Source organism: Peromyscus eremicus, chromosome 7, assembly GCF_949786415.1.
Source record: "Peromyscus eremicus chromosome 7, PerEre_H2_v1, whole genome shotgun sequence".
Taxonomy (NCBI): domain Eukaryota; kingdom Metazoa; phylum Chordata; class Mammalia; order Rodentia; family Cricetidae; genus Peromyscus; species Peromyscus eremicus.
In genome coordinates this window covers 89,962,199-89,984,646 of record NC_081422.1, presented here as the reverse complement: position 1 = coordinate 89,984,646, position 22,448 = coordinate 89,962,199, and the positions used below count along the sequence as shown (strand labels likewise).

Here is a 22,448-nt window from a genome sequence, read left to right as displayed (position 1 = left end):
GCGCGAGGCGACTGACTTGGGAGGCGCGTCAGGCCTGGAGCCCCGCCCACCAGCCCCGACAGACCCCGCCCACTCGAGCCGGGCTTCGCCGCAAGCCCCGCCCCGGTGCCGTCGCCTCCGCGGGCCGAGGATGACGTGAGGAGCGAGCGGCGGCGGCGGCGGCGAGCCTCTGCCTCCTGCGGGTGCAGCTGGGCCAGCGGTTCCCACAGCCCCGGAGCCAGCCGTGCTGCGCAGCGCACCGCCGAGCTCCTCCGCCGGCGGCCCCCTCCCTCCCTCCCAGGCCGGGCCGCCCCCTGCGCGGCCCCTGCGGCTCCTGGCACGGCCCCGCGCTCAGCTGCCGCCCTGGCGCGCTCCACTCTGTCGTCCCCGGACGGGCGCGGACCAGCTCGACCGGGGCGCCGGCGGCTGGGCAGAGGGCGCTGGCCCCGGGGCCGCGCCGGCGCGGCCACCAACCTGGGGCTGTCCGTGGAGGGCGAGTGCTGGTTCCGGGGAGAGGCGACGCCCTTCGGGGCCAACGGGCCGCACGCAGATGTGGCCGTGGGAACGACTCACCCGTTTTCCAGCTCTGGGGCGGGGCTGGGGTCGGGGTCGGCGCCCATGGGGGCCCCGCCTCCGTCCCCTGGCCTGCCCCCGTCGTGGGCCGCGATGATGGCGGCCCTGTACCCGAGCACCGACCTCTCGGGCGTCTCCTCCTCCTCCCTGCCTTCCTCCCCATCCTCCTCGTCGCCCAACGAAGTGATGGCGCTGAAGGATGTGCGGGAGGTGAAGGAGGAGAACACCCTGAATGAGAAGCTTTTCTTGCTGGCCTGCGACAAGGGTGAGAGCTCAGGCCCTTATCTCCGCTCCTTGGACCCCCTGAGACTCACTCCCTGGGTCCTGCCCCTGCCTCGACTTACTCCCGGCCCTCCCGCTTTTTCTTGCGCGTGGAGGCTATTCCCATACCTGTAAGGCCGGCAGGTCTTCTGCCAGATTGAGCATGAGCCAGCAGGCAGGTAGGGCGGGGGCGGTGGACTCCTGCAGGTGGGATGTTTTGGTTGCTACTTGGGAGCCCTGATCCCAAAGTTGCTCCTCTTCTGCCACTGATAAACTCCAGGCTGGAGTCCTTCCTTTGGGAGCGAGAGACTAGTTTTGGACCTTCTAATTAGAAAACTCTGTTAATTTCCCTTATGATTTCTCCTATTTATGGATTGTCACCTTGCATTTTTGTTTTGTTTTAAAGAATTTCCCCCTGTTTAGCATCAACCACCAGTGCCTTAGCCTGTTACAGTTGAGTAGTCTTAGGTATTTATTCCATTATCCTTAAGCAGAAATAACATGAAATAAGGACAAGACAGGAAAAATCCTGCCCTAGCTGCCAAAACTTTCCCCAAACCTATGGAACCCCTTTGAGTGTTGGTACTTTTTTTTTTTTCTTAAATTAGGGAGAAAGGTTTATTGCTTCAGAGAGTTGGTGGGAGGCAAAGGTAGTGAAAAGTGTAGGTAAAATGTGGAATGTATTGTTTTGAATCTAGAAACTGGTCACTTTATGGCCACATGAAAAGCATGCTTTCAAGTAATGCGTTGTAATAAAGGAATGGGAACTTGATTGCTTTCAGAGTGCTTTTATCTCCTAAAAAAAGGTACTAAAAAAATTCTCATTCCTCGCTTCAGCAGTTTGTTGTGCAAAGGCTATGTTGTTCATTTAGGAAAACTTTGTTAGAACCATACAGACTTCCGAAACCTAATTCTCGAGGCCAGCCTGTACTATGGGGAAACTAGTTACAGATGTTTTTGGTTTTGTTTGCATGTATATGTTTAAGTCAACAAACAGTCTCCTTAACCTCTTAAAGCATTTGAAATAGTTTTTCATTTTTTACACAACACTTGATTTTAGCCAAGTCAGAAAGCAAGTGTATATGCAACCTTTTGAAAACACATTGACATATAAACAAAGTCCACTTATGTCTATTGCCAACTCACTTTTCTGATTTATGTGATAATATTAAATAATAAACATTTGTTAAAATCTACCATAGACATCTTTGACTAATCTTAGAAATATAAAGAAATATAAAATATGTCTAAAATGTCACAAAACCTATGATCTGTGGATATTATAAAGTACATAATTTTCCCCAAGTGCGTTGCCCAAGTTGTTTCCCTCAAAAACTGTCCAAAAGGAGAAAGGAAATGATTGTGTTGTATTACAGTAGTCAAGAACCATTGATTTATTCTAGTTAATTGTGTGGTTATTTAAAAGTACGTTAGGAAAGGGAATTTGATATTCTTGTCAAACTGAGAATAGAGAAGTGTTGTAATGAAATATGATTGGAGTTTGTGATACATAAATTTAGAATGGTTGCATGAGATTTCTCAAAAGGAGTTTTAATTATAAAATTTTTATAAACTGTCCGTAGTACCTGTTTAAGCAGCTTGAGATCTATCTATCTATCTACCTACCTACCTGAAAACAGGGATCTGAGATATATGTATGTATATGTGTGTGTGTGTGTGTGTGTGTGTGTGTGTGTGTGTGTGATCACTATGCTTTATTGCTCTGATTATAGTTGAAGGAATTAAAATAATTTATGTTATAAAAGGCATCCATATTTGGATGTACTAGTTGGAAATTAACTCTTATCTGTATGGGTAGTTTATAAACGTTGTTTTCTGTGTAAATTTAAAAAGCAAGCATGGTATCTTTAATAGCCCCAGAGAAACTCAACTAGTTTCATTTAATAATCCTTTCTACATGTATGAAGTATTCATAGAATAGTCTTCTAAAATAAAAGCTAGCGATTTCTAAAAGCTAGAGATTCCTAAAAGCTAGAGATTCCTAAAAGAAAACTTGCAGAGATGAGGTGGTTGTATGTATTTTAGTGAATGAATGGCCATTTAAAATGAGTAGTGTACAGATTAAGGAGTAAACAAAATAGGAAAGGGATAGATTTTATGGTTTGGAATAACTAGCTTTTATGTAAATTAATTCCATAAATCTAGGTAATTGCTGATCCAAGTATTAGTCAATTAGTAATGGTTCTTATGGGTCATCAAAATAGACCAGAATCATCTCAAAGCTAACCTATGGTTCTTCTTTGTATTCAAAAAATAAAAAATGAATTGAAAGTTTCTGTTCCATTGATATAAAGCACAGTTTTAATATAAACCTAACGGATTAAATTCTTACAAATTTTATATATATATGTATATATGTGTGTGTGTATATATATGTGTATATATATATATATATATGAACTCTTTATAGACAAAGAGGCTGAAATCCAGATACAAAAGCTGAACAAGAGCTGACAATAAATGAAATCCAGATACAAAAACTGAATAAGAGCTGACAATAAATGAGTTGTCTTATTAATATTAAGTAGACCACCATATTTTTCTTTTTTCCTCTTTTATTGAGAGTTAGTGTGGTAATTAACCTATTTAATTTGTGGAAGCCTGTGATTCCCTCAGGCCTCTTGGCTACTGAAAGGGTAAATAATGTTTTAGGAGCACTAAACTTAAGTATAAGTCTTTATTTTTTTTCTCATTTAAAGTGTTAGGTAGATACCTTTAAAACATTCGTGAATGTAAGCTTTTTGATTTGTTGATGTCAGTAATCAGAACTTATGCCAAATAAGGAAAAATGAAAGTATTTGCTCTCTGCCCGTGCTGCATGTGGAGTATTTCCAGAAAATTCATATTTTCATTAGTAGTCCCTTCTGGACATTCCACTATGGAGTTAGAGAGGGTATGGGAGGGCAGAATTTCACCTGTACCCCTGGATTCATCCTAGTTTGTGTCTGCCAGTCACCTTTGTGGAAGGCTTGCTACATTATAAGGAAGGTTATTTTAAGTTCTGCAGAAGCTTTGTGTACCTTGGGGCTCAGGATGCTTTCAAAATGTGCAACATTTCCTTGGATTATATGCCACTGTTGTATTAACACCTTACTTAATATGTTTATATAGTACTTTCTTTCTATTTTTGCTGTTTGGAAGAGATTTGAAGGGTGTCAGGTTAGAGAGGAGAGTGGTTTGGATAATTAAAATGCAGAGTACCAAGTATTGCTGAGAAGTTTTGTGTAGATAGGCAGCATCTAATATAAAGATATGTACGATGAGGGAAAATAATTTGCAGGAAGGAGGGACGATGAGAGTGTAATTAGCATCAAGAGTATTGGAGTTACTATAGGCATCGTTCTATACAGCTCACAAAGTATCACTAGTTACAGAACCTGTGCTTTCTGTACAGGGAATCTTTGTAAATCACCCAAGTTTAGAATGTACTAGTTGAGAAGTGTAGCCATAGGGAGTGGTTCACAGTTACTTGAATGAAAGATGAGTGAGCAGTTAGCTGCCTTTCTTTTTCTTATTTCTAGTTTGCTGCTCTTTGCCATGCTATCAAAATATAGTTCTTAATTGTGTTAAGGCATTGGACAAAAAGCTGTTATTAATGAGTTACCGACTACATCCGTATTCTTTAGGAATTTTTCTATAATAAAGATGTTTACTTGTGCAGTAGTAAGGAACAGTAGGGTAAAAAGATGTATATTTGTATATATAATAAATCTTTCTGAGCAAATGTTCAATTTAACTTAAATTTCCCATATGAGATTTGGAAGCTAGGATATTCCTAGTACAGAGCTCTCTCTCTTTCTCTTTCTCTCTCTCTCTCTCTCTCTCTCTCTCTCTCTCTCTCTTCTGGGAAGTTAAAAACCAATGATCCAAGTGAAACCTCAGTGCATTTTGTGTTATGAGGCTGAAAGGTTAACTCTGAATACACCAGCACTGTTGCAGTCTGGGTTTCTCTTGCCCTTTATAATACTGTAAATGTCTTTTTCAGACTGATCCATCATTAGTGATGCTGAGAAGTCTAAGACTAGGAGTAATATTTTAATACAGGTAATGAGAAATTCAAATAGTATTTAGAAGTAATAAATGATAACATTAAAAATCCAGAGTGAATGATTAGGACTAAAAGTTCCCAGTACCATATCAATTATTTATGAGTTCAGTAGAATTTCTTTGGGTTCCAAAGCTTTTTCCTCTTAATCTGTTTTTAATATTAATCGGGAATATTTTTTTTTTCTGAGACAGAGTTTCTCTGTGTAGCCCTGGCTACCCTGGAACTTGCTCTGTAGACCAAGCTGGCCTCAAATTCAGAGATCTGCCTGCCTCTGCTTCCTGAGTACAGGGATTAAAGGTGTGGGACACCACCACCTGGCTTAATTGGGAATATTTTAAGTAGAATGTTATAATTCCATGTCCAAAGTTTTTTTGTTTTTGTAGAAAGTTTGGTTTGAAAAGATTTATAATTTTTTTAATATAAAAGTTTCTCACACTTCACAACTAGCTTCAAGTTCTGTTTGGTTAATATAAAGTTTAAAAACTGATCAGCTTTTTTGTGAGAGTCGTGGAGGTCGGGTTTTTTTAGACAGAATCTTGGTCTGTAGTCCAGTTTGGCCCGGAATTCACTGTGTAAGTAGCCTAGGCTGGCCTCAAACTTGCAGCTGTCCTTCTGCTTCTGCCTCCTGGGTGCTGAAGTTATAGGCATGAGCCACCACATGTAGCAAATAAATGATGAAATTTATCATCAGCTGTTAGAAAGTCAGATGAGAAGCCAGTGAGGAAATAGAGAATCATCTTTACTAACTAACATTGTAACATTTCTCTACTGTATGTCTCTGAAGGATTTATCAGAGTTGGGCAGAGTGAATTTATTGCTGAGGATCTCTGGGATTACCTTGGTATTTTTTATACTATTTTATTTGCTAGCCCAGTTTCCAATGGGCTTTATAGAACTTGGTAAAAATTATGTCCGTTGAGGATGTTAGGAAATCATAAGGTTGATATGCTTTGAATTTTACAGAATGGATTGAAGAGGTAAGGCTAGAACATGGTGACCAACTGATCCATAAGCTAAATCCAGCTATTTAGTCTGTGAGCTAAGACTGGCTTTTACATTTTACATTTCAAATACTTAAAAATATTTCTAATTAAAAGAATGATATTTTAAAACATAAAAATTGTATAAATTTCAAAGTTTTATTGGAACACACCCTCAGTTGTTTCCATATGGTCCGTGCCTGCCTTGGTGGAAAAGGGTTTGGGTAATTGTGACTGAGATATCATGTCCACAAAACCTAGCATATTTTACTGTCTGGCCCTTTCTCAGAACTATTTTGTTGACCCCCGGTGTTAAAGTAGAAAGCATTGTATGAGTAATAATACAGAAAAGAGCCCAGTGTGAATGGAATGCAAGTTCATTTTGTACAGAAGCAGCTAGTTTAAAGGGTTAGAGAGGAGTGTGAGCAGGGGTTCCATAGAGTCAGGGCAGGGAAAAATTATAAAACAGCGGGGGAAGTGTACAAAAAGTGGATGGTTGATTTATGTGAAACTAGTGTAGATTTGTTACCTGGCGCTAAAAGCAGTTAAATGGCTGTGTTTTCACAGGGCCCACAAATGGGCCCGGTCTTCAGTGTTCAGATGCACTAAGAGCCATGATTTCCCTCAGGCATGTATGTGCACAGGATCATGCTAGTGATGCAACCTATTGCTGTTAGAAAGTGTGTTAAAGGAAATGTTCTGTTCTTATCTTAAGGGCTAAGATTGAAGCCTCAAAGTGGGGGAAGGGAACATTAGCTTGCTTAGGATTTGGTCCAAGAGAAAACCTTTTTCAGTAGGTGTATCAGTTAGGAGGCTGTTTCACTGTCCAAAAGGATTGGTAACGGTTTGGATGAGGGTTAGCTGTGTTCACAGGGACAGGTGAATGAGTACAGGAGGTACTTGAGATCGGACTGAGATGATCTGCTATTGCATTGGTGCACTGCCTATGGAATAAACTGAAAAATATTTCTATTTTATTTGTTGAACAAAGACAACTAGGGGCTAGGGGTGCCAGATAAAGTGTCTGCTCTGGAAACATGAAGAGTTTGGATCTCCAGCCTTCATGTAAAGAGCAGAGTGTATTGATATGTCTGTAACGCTAGGCAGTTGAATCCATGGAGCTCAGTGGCAGCCAGTCTAGCCAGTCAGTGAACTCTGAGCTCAGGGAGAAAGCCTGTCCAGGGGGTGGGGGAGTAGAGAGCAGTAGAGGAAGACACCCAACCTGGACCTCTAGCTTCCACATTCGGTACACCCACACACACAGGAACACACACGTAAACCTGCAGACACACAATTAAAAATGAAATTTAAAAACAGCTATGCCATCAAAAAAGTAAGCAAATTATATTGCTTTTCCAAAAACAAGAGATATGACTTGCAAGCAACTTCATTATGAAAGAAAACATCATCTGGCTTAGCAGGTGTTTTGCCTCGCATCTGGGCTGTTAGCTAGCCTCCTGTCTAAGTTTTCTAACCTTTTCACACTTGCGTTCATCCTCACAGTTAACAGCTGTTCTAGTCTTTACAGCATATCACTTTAAATGACTTGTAGATATAAACTTTAGTAATGGCTGAAAATACTACAGAATTAATGAAGTGCGTTGACCTTAGATTTAGGAAGCCTATTGAGTTCCAAGAAGGTGAATTCAAATGAATGGCCTTCACCTAGATATAGCAGGATAACAAAGCGGAGTTTTATGAGTAGTGTTTTCTTATCCTTATGCTTAGAATCAAATGTGTCTGAAATAGTTTTAAATATTTTTTAGCAATAGTGATGTCATTTGAGTGGATTATTTGGCCCTCTTGGCACAGCTTAAGACTAAGAACATCACTTCATCAGTGGAATTTAAATGTTAGTGCTATGGGGAAATTATTTCATGACTAGTTTTTTATTCTTGAGACCTAAGAAGATGTGTTATTAAATAAACTATTATTTAGTTTCTTTTTTAATGTAAGCAGGTATTAAAAATAATAAGTTTGAATTTTTCACAAATAAAAATCTATTACCTTAGTTGCAATATTGTTTTCTTGATTCATTTAGTCGAATTGAATGTTTTCTCTCTGTGTACCATGAAATTATTTCTTTTTCCTTCCAGTTTCCACTCTGGTTGTTCTTCCCCTATTTCCTCCTCACAGACATCTGAGGAATAACTATGAAAAACCGCTTACTCGTTTTTGTATTTAAAAAGTTAAATGAAACACGTATCCCTTTCTTTCTTTCTCTAGTGAGCACTTCCCTTTGGACTTTTTCTTTTTCCCTGCACAATCTCATTAGCAGGCAAATATACTGCACCTTTGGTGACAGTAATTCCCGTTTCCTCACGTGGGATGACTGTTCTGTGGCGGCCTTCAGTCAGGCAGAAGACAGGCCAAGCAGTCATTCTAGTCCTAACTTGGCATTTTGTGAGCTGGATGTTCCCTGTTTAGTAACACTCCACCGCACCTTCCTTAACAAGATGGCGTGTGCACATGTTTGTGAGAGAGAAGAGGGGGTAGGAACTTTTAGGTACCCTTACTATACAGTATGTATATCCTCTACCCCAGGTCTCCATTTTAACCAATATGATACATGAGTAAATGTGTGTGTCTGAGATCCAAAACTAATTCCTTCTAAGTTTCATTTTGTTTTTCTATAATAGCTGTCAGTCTGTATTTTGGTGTATTCTTTATTAAATTGTTTTATATATCTTCTATAAGTTTTTTTCCTTATAACATCAGGTTAAGAATTTTAAACTAGAAATTTTTATTACATGCTACACATTTATTTTTTTCTACTTGTGTTTTATATTTACTGCATATATGTGTATTATTTTATCAAGATATACTTTTTTTCCAGGAAATGTTCACATTTTCTGTGCACATGTCCACATGCAAAGCAAAAATGAGTTTAGGTATTTTTAATCTTTTAATTCAGCAGGATAAAAATTTTCTTTATACTCATTCTTGTTTACTGTCTTAAATATTAAAGTATGTTTGTATATTGTTATTTAGGTGACTATTATATGGTTAAAAAGATTTTGGAGGAGAACAGTTCAGGTGACTTGAACATAAATTGCGTAGATGTGCTTGGGAGAAATGCTGTTACCATAACTATTGAAAACGAAAGCTTGGATATACTGCAGCTGCTTTTGGACTACGGTTGTCAGGTACAAGGCCAGATGATTTTATCCAGTAGCTTCTAAGAAATGTTAGCTGTGCCTGCCTTCATCTCTCCTTCCAGCTTCCTTTCTGTTTCTTTCCTTTGTTTACTCTCTCTGCCTTTGCCTTTCACCTTCTATTTGGTTTTGAGCCACTAAGAAGTTTACAAAACAAACCCAAATAAGCTATTTAAAAACGTAATATTTTAAATTTGTGTTTTTCTTCCTGTTTCCTTTCCCTACGTCAGACGAAAGTAAACTATCATGAATTACTAAAGATGACATTATTTTTATTACTGATGGGATTACTATTTGTATTATATACCTAAAAATAGTGCAAGTGTTCTAGAAATGCCAGGGGACAGGGTTTTCTGTGACCCATGTTATTTATAGGCACAGGAACAAAGTGTTCCTCACAAAACAACTTACAGTTCGATTTGGTTTCTCCTAAGTTTTATTATGTTTTCTCTTTGTTTGAAATGTAGTGTTTGCTTTCATCTAAAGATGAATGATTTGTTTTAAAACTGGAACTGATAGAACTTTCCATTTGTCTTCCTGTCACTTAAGGTAGAAGAGCAGACATGTGCATCTGGAAGGTCTAAGTTAATAATAGCATCATTTTCTTTCCCTTTTGGTTCACTCATGAGAAACATAGCATAAGAACTCTAGTCCTTCTGTTGCAGCTGTCATGAGGCATAGCTTTTGGAGTGACATCAGGAAGCTCAGCATTTTGGTTTTTTTAGTATGGTAGGTGGTTTTAGGTACATCCCTATTATTTTATAATGTGGTATTGTGAGTGATTTATATGTATATGTGTGAATATATAAGTACACACACACACACACACACACACACACACACACACACACACGGTAAAAAAGGGAATTGGGTACCCAGCCACTTTAGCTATCTATAGTACAACAAGAAACTAAATGAGATGTGAGCTGCCATAGTAATTTCCTTGAAGTTTCTAGGTTAGGTTTAGTTGTAGAGCACTTCTCCTTCAAAGTCAACTTTTTCTCATTTTAACAAACTTAATTTTTTAGTTTTCTGATCTGAAGAGAGTCAAGAAAGGCCATAAAAGGGCATTAGAGCTACAGCTGAGCAAAATGAAGCATGGGAGCATTTACATTGTTTACTTAGAGATTGTTAGCACCGTGTCTGTCTGGTGGTTAGCATCAGTAAGGAAAAGTTAAATTATATTCACTACTTAACAGCTTAGATGAAAGCACATATATGTATATATACCTTTTAAAAGCAGAAAACTTCCATCAAAATTATTTAAAATTTAAACACTTAAAGGCATAAGCTTCAGTTACCTAGAACATAAGGTTATAAAGAAATTCAGTCCTTGATGATTTGGGGTAAGAATTGCTGTGGTATAATAACTGCATTTACATACATGGCTTTATATACATAACTCTGCAGTACACATGATTCTTTCACACTCCTGATTACATTTGAGCATCACAGTCAGATTGTCTAGATGCTGTATTTTATAGATCAGAAAACTGAGGCTCACAGACTTTAATGAATTGCCCAGAGTTGTAAAATTAGTAAAGGCAAAGATAATGTTTGAATTTAATCTTTTGGCTGCAAACCCTTATGCTCTTTCCAGTTCTCTGTATTCTCTCCAAGTTACCTGTGTCTCCTTCTGTCGGTCAACAAATGTCCAAGACCTTTAGCTGGGTGTGATGGTGGAAATGAGTGGAGAAAATATGACGTATTCACCAGTAGACAGTAAAATGAACTGAGAGAGCTAAAGCACATATGGACTACAAAGGAATTTAAATAGAAGGCTATATTTGTTAAGTGCTGAGGGTAGCAATGCTTGATGCTTGTATATTGCTTTACAGTTACAAAATGCTTCTTGTTTTATCTTGGGTTATCTCAGTGCCTCGCACACAAACAACTTTGCCTGCACCAAAGGGATATTTGGCAGTATCTGGAGACATTTTAGTTTCACAGTTGATGGGCAGATTACTGTTGGTATCTAGTGGGTAGATGCCATGATGTTATTAAACACGCTACAATACTCAGGAAAGGTACTACAACACCACCAAAACCATATGTGACCCAAAATGTCACTGGAGCTGCTTTTGAGAAGCTCTATTTTATGCTTAAACTTTTTTGCAACTCAACATAAATATTTTAGCAATATATAAAAAAAAATACTGAGACCATTATGGTTTGGAGCTATCAAGAAAACTAGGTTTCTGCCTAGCATGTGTGAGTTTCTGCGTTTGATCCCTAGCACTGGAGAGGTGGAGGGGACTTTTTTTCTTTAATGTATTGAAGCTGGAGAGATGGTTAAATGATTAAGAGCACTTGCTGCTCTTGCAGAAGACCCCAGTTCTGTTCTTAGTACCTACATCAAATAATTCATAACTCCAGCTCCAGGAGGCACTGGTGCCTTTGGCCTCTGCATTCATATGCGCTTATTGATCACCATCCATGTATGGTGTATACATCCATGTATGGTGTATAAAAGTGTATCTTTGTTTGTTTGTTTTGAGAAAGATTTTCCCTGTGTAGCCTTGGCTGTCCTAGAACTTGCTCTATAGACCAGGCTGGCCTCCAACTCTGAGATTCTCCTGCCTCTGCCTCCCAAGTGCTGGGAACAAAAGCATTCACCACTACCACCAGCCTAAAAATATGTCTTTTAAAAGTTTTAAGAAGGATTTCACTAGAAGAGTGTCTATTGAGCCCAGCCTTGAAGTATTAATTTTGGCTGGAGAGATGGCTTAGTGGTTAGGAGCACCTGTTGCTCTTGCAGAGGACCATGGTTCAATTCTGACATCTACATGGTGACTCACAGGCATCTGTATGCAACTCTAGTTCCAGGGGACCCAACACCCCTTTCTGGTCTTTTCAGGTACAAGACACACATGTGGCACACAGACAAAAGTGCAGACAAAACACTCATACACATAAAATAAAATTTAAAAATAAAAAAAGGAATATTAACGTTGCTAACATTTATATTGTGCTGCTTTGTGCCAGTGGGCTTGCCTTCCTGATCTTGAGAAAGATTAAGTAATTTGTCCATATTTACTCTGTAAATGGTAAACTTGGGATCTGCACCTAGGTTCTGGCTCTAGAGTCCATGTTCTTCTGTTAGCCAAGTCTACTCAAAAGCTTAGAAGTAGTTAAGGGACAGGGGATGCTGAGAAGAATGTAAGCAGATATGTGAAATGTGTTTCTTGAGACAGTGAATTCACAGCCTTTAGAATAAAATACTGGGCTTGTAATATAATGGAAAATCTCAGGAAAAATACCTAAAATAAAACTAGTAAAAAGGCCTTGAATGGGAGGCTGAGAATTTGTGTTTTATGTAATAGATAGTGAGGCATCATTCAATGCATTTTGATAGAAAGTATGGTATATGTCTTGTGGTATTTTAGATGAATATGGTGATAAATTTAGGTAAAACTAGGAAGGAAGGGAAGGCTATAGCCCATGTGAGCATTTTGTAGTAATTCTGGTATGAATATTAAGATCTGACCTGGAAGACTGGCTGTAAGAGCGACAGCAGCTGTAAGAAGTAGGGAGGAGCTGGGAGTATAGCTTCTGGTGAAACCCTTGTCTTGCGTGTCTGAGACCCTGTGTGTGGAGGATGAGGAGGAGGCACAGATAAACAAGCTGTCAAGAAGGGGAATTGAGGAGTTCTGGGGTTTTATCAGTCTTAAATATGTATAACTAGGAGAGAGGAGAGAAAACTAGCAAGCTCGTGAGGAGAGGTTAGGCTTGATAGAAAGGAATCCAGTTTCCAGGTTTTAGCTTTACTTACTTATTTGAGAGTTGTGGACAATGACCAAAGTCCTCTAGGTATTGTAAGTAGGAAGATGGCCCTGTATATCTTCACAAGGGCAGCAATCACAGAGCATAGAGCTAGCACAGATCCATTCTTCAGGAATTTTTACATTTAATAAAGGACACTGGAAGGAAAGAGTTGCATTTTAAAAGATCAAATGAATTATTCACAATTTTGGGTCAGTTAGAATGGTGGTGTGAAAGTCAAAAGGGAAATTTTAATTTCTTGCTTAGAAATAAAGACACAAGAGGAGAGAGGGAAAGTCATTGGATTTTGAAAGCATGGTACTGAAAGATTTAGGGAACATGATGAACATTAATTTGAGAATTTTAACAGTGAAATAAATAAGAAAACATTTAGTGACAATAGAAAGATAAGATCAAGTTAAATTAACAAAAAGAGAAGAATTTAAAGTTGTGGGATGTGGGACTAATATTCCTGTGGATGAAGGACCAAGCTCTTATAGAATATTCCAGAGCATTAATATATACTATAAGTGGAAATTAGGTATAGAAAGGAAATATGCGTATCTTCTCACACTGACTTGCTAGACAAGTTCTGAGGTGAGAAGGAAGTGACTTCAATATACGGTAAGTGTATTGCTGAATATGCTTTAGAGAGAACTGTCAGATTACTTAGAAATTGGGAGATTAAAAATGAGTGAGGTTGCCGGGCGGTGGTGGCGCACGCCTTTAATCCCAGCACTCGGGAGGCAGAGCCAGGCGGATCTCTGTGAGTTCGAGGCCAGCCTGGGCTACCAAGTGAGTCCCAGGAAAGGCGCAAAGCTACACAGAGAAACCCTGTCTCGAAAAACCAAAAAAAAAAAAAAAAAAGTGAGTGAGGAAATTTTGTGTGCTTGCAAGTATTTAAGAATACTCTAAATTGGGTGTGGTGACACACACCTGTGATCCCAACACTTTGGGGGCTGAGGCAACAGGAACATGAGTTCAAGGCTAGTCTGGTTTTAAGACTATGTCTCAAATAAATTAATTTTTTAAAAATTAAAATATTTTCCTTCAAGACTGCCATTTGTTTATCAAATAACGTACTATTTATATAGAATGAGTCAATGGCCACTCCTTAATTACAAATTTTTTAATATAAATACTTTTCATAGCTGAAGCTTATCCTTTTAAGCATTGAATATTAACATACATCTTTATTTTTTACTGAGTAGTGTGTCTGAATATAATTTAACTTTACTATCCTTAGTTGGAATTCTTGAGAATGTAATCATTTTACTTTGCTTCTTGACGTCCAAAATTATTAATAATTTGTCCTTGCATTAAAGTCTGCAGATTGCTGTTCTGATAGTGATTTTGTTCTACTGGTATTTTATTCTTTCTGTGGTCAACTTTTAGTTTTTTTCTTCTTTTCTCCATTTGTATTGCTTTTATTGTAGCTGTTCTTTTATTCAGTAAAGATATGAGGAATACTTGGGAAAGCCATTGCCCTTCACTTAGGGACAAATCTTAAGTCAGTGTGTTAGACCTGTCTCTCCTGGGACATAATGCCCATGATGTTACTCTGTGACTTGGGTTGTTGTTGTTTTGAGTTGTCAGTAAATTCATGGCTATCTTTTAGATTATTAGAATTGCATGGTGTTTGAGAGCAGTGGCATTACTATAGCTAGCTTTATTGGTTAAAATTAAAACTGTAGATAAAATATCTAGTAACACTTGATACTGAGTTCTTGTTTTTAAAAGCTTGTGTGCTTCAGCTGACTAACTGTGCTAAAGCTGAAGGGAAACGTGAAGCTAAAAAAGAAAAAAAAATGCTTGCACTTTTTAGGGCCATATCTAATGAACTCTAAAATAGTCAAGGGATTAAATGTCCCATCTAGCAAGGAAGCTTTTTACAGGAAAACACAGGTGATTCCTAAGAGTTTAATGAGAATCCCAGCCCTTTCTTTGGGTTGTTGGATATGATTTTCAACATCCCACTAAAGCCTGCCATTCTGGTCTTATTTGACGTTCAGATAAGTAGAGTAAAGCTTTATTCTATGCAGCTGTAAAGAATGCTCTAGATCTGCTGTAGTTTCATTTCTGGGGCAAGAATGTTGACATAGTAAAGGTTATGCCAGTTAAAAATGTACAGCCTGAAAATAATCACGGTGTTTTCTTTGATTAAATCATTATTCATTACTATATTTTCCTTCTGCTAGTATGGTTTTCCTTAAAAAAACAAAAAGCAAAGAAGCCAAAACTTGGTGTCATGGTTGCCAGTAGCACGCAGGCTTTGTTAGAGAGAAGTGCAGAGCCCCTGAGTCCTGAGTCTGTTAGGTTCAGGTCTGATCAGTCCGTCTCTGCAGTAGGTTGACCAGAACTGGAAACTCCTTCCTGATGCTACCAACTGGTAACTGGATTTACTGTGATTTCCATTTGACAAGTGCTGGTACCAACGTCAAACTGTACCATTTCTGTCAGCCATGCATGTTTTGAAGAGGAGACCAGAGGGCTTTTATATATTTTCCATTCTTCCCTCTTCTGAGAATTGCACTGATGATGTCCCATCCAACACATTCCTTTAATAGTTCCTGGTAATTTCTTTAATAAATTTAGAACCTTAAGGAATTTTTGGTCCATGGTTCAAGAGAAAACATCTTGAAGGTTTTTTGGGCTTTTTTTTTTTTTTTTTTTTAGCTTTAAACATTGCATGAATCAGCACTGTTCCACATAGAATCCCTTCTGTGAAATAGTCATTATTTTACCAGGTTGTGCATTGAAACCAGAAATGTTTATGTTGTGGTACATAGAAGTACTGCTGATTTTGGCAAGCAAATGTACTACGTGGACAATATAATTTTTTTAAAATCCAATATTACTGTATATAATACAGTGTGAAGAATTTTAAAATAACCATGAATTAGTAAAAATAGTTTACATTTTTATCTTCCATTTTCATTTTAACTTTTATTTTTTTAAAGTCCGCAGATGCACTTTTGGTGGCAATCGACTCTGAAGTAGTGGGAGCTGTTGATATACTACTTAATCATCGACCAAAACGATCATCAAGACCAACTATAGTAGTCAGTACTCTTAAATATTTATTAATTTGGATTTTTAGCCAAAGTGGATCTCCTGCCCCATTGCCATCTTTTCTCCCTCTCCCCAATTTATTTTGTTTTTAAAAATACTTTTACTTTGTAAAGTATTACTTTGAAGTAAGTAGAGACAATAATAATTCATTTTGCTTTCTGGAAACTTTTTATAATTAGTTAATATTTCCATATTTTGTCAGTGTGAACCAGTATTTTTGATTTGGGATATTCTTTGGGTGATGTTGAAAATACAGACTAGTTTCTAGATAGACGTAAGAAATGCAAGTGATGAAACCATAAAACTGGATGACAATGTAGATGAATATTTAGCTGGTTGGCATGGAAGAACTGTTTCAGCTTAAAGCAGTGGGAGGGAATTGCAGCGGTACACATTCTGGTTGTTACAGAAGTTGTATCTCAGTTTTAGACACTGGGAAATGTCGAGCTACAGATACCTGGGAACAGGCTTCACTAAGTATCTCAAATAATAACAGAGCCTGGCCTGGTGGCACACACCTTTAATGCCAGCACTCGGGAGGCAGAGTGAGGAGGATCTCTGTGTGTTTGAGGCTAGACTAGTCTACAGAACAAGTTTACAGGCCAGCTAGGACTACACAGTGAAACCCTGACTAGATAGATAGATAGATAGATAGATAGATAGATAGATAGATAGATAGATAGATAGCAGCAGTAGTAGTAGTAATAGAAAAAATGATGGAAAGCACAAAAGTCTATTAGAAAAGAACATTTAGAAATTTTCAGAAAATAAAACATAAAATTTTAAACCTTAATTGCTAATCAAGAAAGATACTGAATTTTGCTTATTAATGACCAAATTAAGAAAAAAAAGTGGCCATGGTTGTATAATATTGCAGAACAGGGTGTTTTGGAAAATATTTTGGATATCTTATATATAGAAGAAAGATACTTGTATTCTTTAGCCTAGTGCTTTCTCCTATAGAAATCTGAGAAGGAAATGGGCAAGTCATTGATTTATATTTTATGTGCAGCAGTTTGAAACAGTTTGACATACCCTAAATGTCCAATAAGTATCTCAGTGGTAGAGTACTCACCTAGCATGCCCTTGATTACAGTCCTAGTACAAGGGGAAAAAGAAAAGGAAAAACATTCTAAAAGACAAGACAGGAAATACCAAATATTGTGTATATAAACTTTGGAATAGAAGGCAGTAATTAAAATGACTAAAGTTTTTTGAGGCAGGCTTTTTTTTTTTTTTTTTTTTTTTTTTTTTTTTTTTTTTTGGCTTTTTGAGACAGGGTTTCTCTGTGTAGCTTTGTGCCTTTCCTGGAACTCACTTTGGAGACCAGGCTGGCCTCGAACTCACAGAGATCCGCCTGGCTCTGCCTCCCAGTGCTGGGATTAAAGGCGTGCGCCACCACCGCCCGGCTGAGGCAGGCTTTAAATGTATTCCAGACTGCCTTGAACTCTGTGTATAACCAAGGATAACCTTGAACTCCTGAGCTTCCTATCCTGCCATTTAAGTGCTGGGATTATAGGTGTGAACACCACACCCAGCTAAAGATAATATTCTTAAATTAAGTTTTAGGAATGAAAAATATTAAGTGAGATAAAATGAGGATACTAAACTATACATATAATTAACTGAAGGTTAAAAGGATACATAGAAAAAGGGCTGAAGAGATGGCTCAGTGGTCAGAGCACAGGCTGTTATTGCAGAGGACCTGGGTTCCATTCCCAGCACCTACATGGTAGCTCACAATCATCTACAACTCCAATTCTAGGGACTCCATCACCTTCATCTGGCCTCTGGGTACTGCATGGATATTGTGTCCAGACATACATGTGGGTGAAATACTCACGCACATAAAATAAATGAATATTTTTAAAATCCTTAAAATACACACAGAAAAGAGATATATAAATGTAGCCAAATGTTGCTGTATAGTGGTCATTTCTTATTGATTGACCTAATTAAGGATTTAAAAGAATATTTTTATTGGTTTTCTCAGTAGGAAGATAGTTTTTGATAATGTTAGTTTAAAATGAGATATTTTTGTACATTGAATTTAAAAAGTTTTAACATTTATTATTGTTGAGGATATAGTAAAACAATCAGTTAGTCAACTTAAATAACTGCTGGGATTATCAACTGCTTGTAATCAGAATAAAAATATTTTTAAAGAACTAAACTAATTTTACTTTCATTTAGACCACTAAAAAAAAAAACCCTATGATTTGGGAGGCTGATGTTATTATAAATAGTGTAAGGTGTTTGTCTATCATGCAACCTTTAGCAATACACATAGTCGCACACATACACAATTTAAAAACTAACAACAACAACAAAAAAGTGTGACTCTCCTAGAATACCGTTTAGTTCAGATGTTGGGAAGAAACCAGTAAGAATGGAGAAAAAGGGCTGAGAAGAGGACCTTTCACTAAAGGACAGAGGTAATAGAATCAATTCAGTTTCCACCCTTTACCCTGCAGTTACTCCTCTGTGTTTATACTTCTGTGGCACCTCCCAGCCTTTGCACACATTTGCTCTCTCTGGAGCAAGGTGCAGTGCTGTGTGCCGGCTGAGCAGTGGCGGTAACTTCATCACCACTGTCATCAGCAGTTGAGAACCTTGTCAGTCCCCGGCTAGTCGGTGAGGAACACACGTTCTGCTGTCTCTGACAAGGAAGGTTATTTATTCAGGCTTTATCTGAATACTTACAACAGCTGTAAAATCACCTTTTAACAGCTGTATTGTTTCCAGACAGACACAAGTATTTTAATATATTTTTCTTTTACTATTTCAGTGAATTCATTCTATAGCCTTGGCTTGTTGAATTGTCTTTTCACTATTAACTTTAAAATACTGGCTATTGATTTGAAAATATGTAGGTCATACCTTCAGCAGTGAAATTATAAACCTAATCTTACACATCTTGAGTAGTGGTTTCCAGCCATGAATGCTTCACAGGAAACACAGAGCCACTTTCCAGTTAGGACTCGAAGCCTAGGAGTAAATATAATACAAGGAGAGAAAAGGACCAATTTTAGGCTTTTATGTAACTGTTACATAAATTCATGAATATGAAATCTCTAATAATTGAAAAGTACATGAACCAACTTCATAAAAGAAGAAAAGCATATTGGAAGATATCAAAACTTACCAGTATTTAAAAGAAAGTAAATTAAAATTTCATTGTTTTTCACTCATGTTAAGAGTGACAATACCCTTTGCTGTGAGTAACTTTAGTATGAAAATGGATACATCCCTATATTATCAAGAATATAAACCATTGAAAAGACTTTGGCATTATATATTGAGAACTTCAAATTTTTCCTGGCCTTTTGACCTATACTTCTACTTCTAGGGGAGGATCTATGCTAAGAGGTAGACCTAAATTTCTAAGAAGCTCTTTGCATGGCAGTTTGCTATAATGAGTATCTTGAACACAGATTCTGTAAAGTTCCTTAAATTGCATGCAAAATTCTATGCATGATTTTGTCCCTTGAAGATCCTAGGCTCTAGAGCAATGAGACTGTTTTTTTGATCTTTGAAGTATTAAGAACTATTGCTTTTATCAGTAACTGTTGTTTTTATCGCTGGTGATTAGCACACTAGGACTTAAACAAAAACGTGTCCTTCAAAGGGGTGAAGTAAAGAAGGACTAGAAGGAAATACTGTACTGTAAAATGTTATTGAGTAGAAGGAATATGGGTATTTTTATTCTTCTTTCTGCTTTTCTGTATTTTTCAGATATTTTATAATGAGTGTACACTACTTTTACAATGTTAATAAAAGTTACCAAAATGTGAACTTGATGAGCTTACCCTGGAATCAAACAGCTCTCAGGGAAACCTCTGCAAAAAAGTGAGAAGCATTGGAAAGAATATGCAATAGTCATAAAATAGCCAACCTTTTTATTTAACCCTGATTCTTAAATTACTAATGTTATTTTTGTTTTTGTTTCTTTTTCTCATTTCATACCATTGTAGGCCTAAGGGTCCTTGTAGTGGGAGGAGCTTAGGGTCCTGAGTAACACAACCTGGATGTGATTGGCACCTGTGGTGATTATGGTTCAGGCACATTAACTTCTCTGAGCCTCAGTTTCTTCATTAGTAATTATACTCAACGTCATAGTTCACTGTAGGGGTTAAATGGGATGATAAATGACTAGCAGTTCCAGTTCTCATTAAATATTAACTGTGATTGTAGTGATCTTGTGCATTTGTGACAAGTTGCAAACTAGGCAGGGATTGGACTGTATAAAGTAGCAGCTTTATTGCTATCTGTAGGACGAGGCTGGCCATACAGGTAGAAATTTTAGTTTTTCTCATGCATTTATACTATGGCTGTTTTTTAACATTCCTATTTTTCCATTTTATTCTTTCCTAAAATTCTTGTTCTTTCTCCTTATCATGCATGTTTCTCTTAATTTAAAAAAAAATTAATACTTTTTCTTAAGGTATTTCTCTAGATACCCTTGCTTCTGTATAAGGAAAATAGGAATGTTGTCTATTGAAAATTCTATCTGTTGTATTATATAGCATTTGTTAATTAGAATTGAAACTTTAAAGTTTCAAAAATGAGTTGAAGTAAAATGTATTATTCTTAAAATAATTCTAAAGTTCCTTGTATGATATTATTATTATTCCATCCTTTAGATAAGTATATTTTTGAAGTCACAGATAATAACCTTTGGACATTTGTATGACTATTTTTCAGAAACTTATGGAACGAATTCAGAATCCCGAATACTCAACAACGATGGATGTTGCGCCTGTCATTTTAGCGGCTCATCGGAACAATTATGAAATTCTTACAATGCTTTTAAAGCAGGACGTGTCTTTGCCCAAGCCCCATGCAGTTGGCTGTGAATGCACGCTGTGTTCTGCAAAGAACAAAAAGGACAGCCTCAGACATTCCAGGTTAGAAAATTAGGATTTTGATAAATAGAAGAGTGATGTGCCAAGGTACATGTCAATGATGCTTACTTTAAAAAAAAAAAAAGTTCTTTTGGTGCAACTTCTGAGAAATGTGCTTGGGTGCTTTAGGAAAGCCAGATTTCTAGCTCCTTTGCTCATGAGGTGAATTCTGAAATTTTCAGAAATGTTTACCAAATGCTAAATAGGAAAATCCTTCAAGTTATAAATGAAGTTTATTTCATACTCTTTCTGCTAAGGCTTTTTAGAGGCATGTTATTAGTTCAAGAGTAGTTCCAGGTAGCAGGAGTAGAAGGGCACCACTTGCTACCTTATAAAGAAAACAAAACTACTACTATACCATCATCATCTATTAAAGACTATTGAGGTCCAGCCCCTCTATACTCTTTTCCCAGAGTTCCAGAAGAGATGCCATCAGAGGCAAATTAATTAATCTGAGAGATTCACGAATAATTTATGTACACAAAACTTTTTAGTCTATTCACTTTATTCTTCTGAGTCAGTTCTCTCTATATACAGCTTCTTTTCTGCTCTCATACTTAGCTCCTTTCTTGCCTGATTTCTCTCTATACTTTTCTGCTGTTCTCTTTAAGTTCTATCTTAATTCCCCATCTAGTTCTTTCTCATCTCGTTCTTTCCCATCTAGTTCTTCCTCGTCTTCCATCTCATTCTTCTAGTTCCCCAATCTAGTCCTCCTTAAGTCTCTGAGGTTTATAGTTATATACCCATGCAATAGTAATGCTCTGGCTAAGGCAAGGTCACCAGGCTTGAATTCCCTCAGGGTCAAAAGGAGGGACGATAAGATCCACACTAAAAGCAGTAATTTTCAGCTATCATAGTGACCCAAAAGGGAAGTGGCTAATGAGGAATGAATCAAGTAAAGGCTAAATTCGGTTAATAGATCTGAAAAGGGAGATATATGTGCTCAAACTAAATTCTTAGAAGTGGTTAGGTAAAATGTTAGGATTTTATAAGTCACTGGGTGAAATAAAACTGCCCTTTATCCCTTTGGAGCTGTATCTCTCTCAGCTTAACTCGGTTGCCCATTTTCTGGCAGGGCGGGGGAGGTGTAGCTAGGTAACTAAGCAACCTGCATCACAGCTTGATGTACCTGGTATGTAAAAGCCCTTTAGTTCTGAGTAATTGTTAAAGGGAGATCTAAGCTACAGATAGCACTTGGAAGAAAGGAAGGTTAAGCTTAATTAGCACATCTGCCTGGCCTTCTCTAACAGATAGTCTGGATGCTATCTATCTGCAGTCTGTTCTTAGAAAGTCTGGGAAGTATCTCAGATAAGATACTTTTGTCTGGAGGTGGACCTGGCTGGATGTTGCTAATGATGATAATTACAGAAAGGCTTGAAGTTAGGTGTCTGGCTGTGTAACTGTTGTTAGCACAGTTGGGAAATGTTATCTAAATACTTTAATTGTATAGGGGAAATTGTGCCCAATGAATGATCAAACACACCGTTCTAGGAATGGAAAAGCTACAGGAGCTCACGAGAAATTCATAGCAGGAAATGGCTAATATTCCAAAGCCAAGACTCCTTAAGCTTTGACTTTATCCTTTGGAAGAGCCCTTGGCTTCTTCCAGGTATAGTTTTGTTGTTGTCAGCTAAATTCCTACTTCATATTTCTGTGACCTGCATCAATAATCACCACCACCATCATGACCATC

At 37.7% G+C, this 22,448-nt stretch overlaps 1 protein-coding gene across 2 annotated transcripts in view; it reads left to right on the top strand.

Moving 5' to 3' along the window:
- The first annotated feature begins 518 nt into the window (after window positions 1-518).
- Window positions 519-22,448, top strand: part of Trpc1 (transient receptor potential cation channel subfamily C member 1) — a 57,039-nt gene continuing 35,109 nt past the window's right edge. The window contains exons 1-4 of one of the 2 annotated variants that reach the window (XM_059268380.1): window positions 519-817; window positions 8,854-9,008; window positions 15,740-15,841; window positions 20,556-20,758. In XM_059268380.1, coding sequence (XP_059124363.1) covers window positions 598-817; window positions 8,854-9,008; window positions 15,740-15,841; window positions 20,556-20,758 — 680 coding nt within the window. In that variant the 5' untranslated portion in view covers window positions 519-597. The remainder of the gene's footprint in view (window positions 818-8,853; window positions 9,009-15,739; window positions 15,842-20,555; window positions 20,759-22,448) is intronic. The other variant, XM_059268381.1, reaches the window with a different exon arrangement.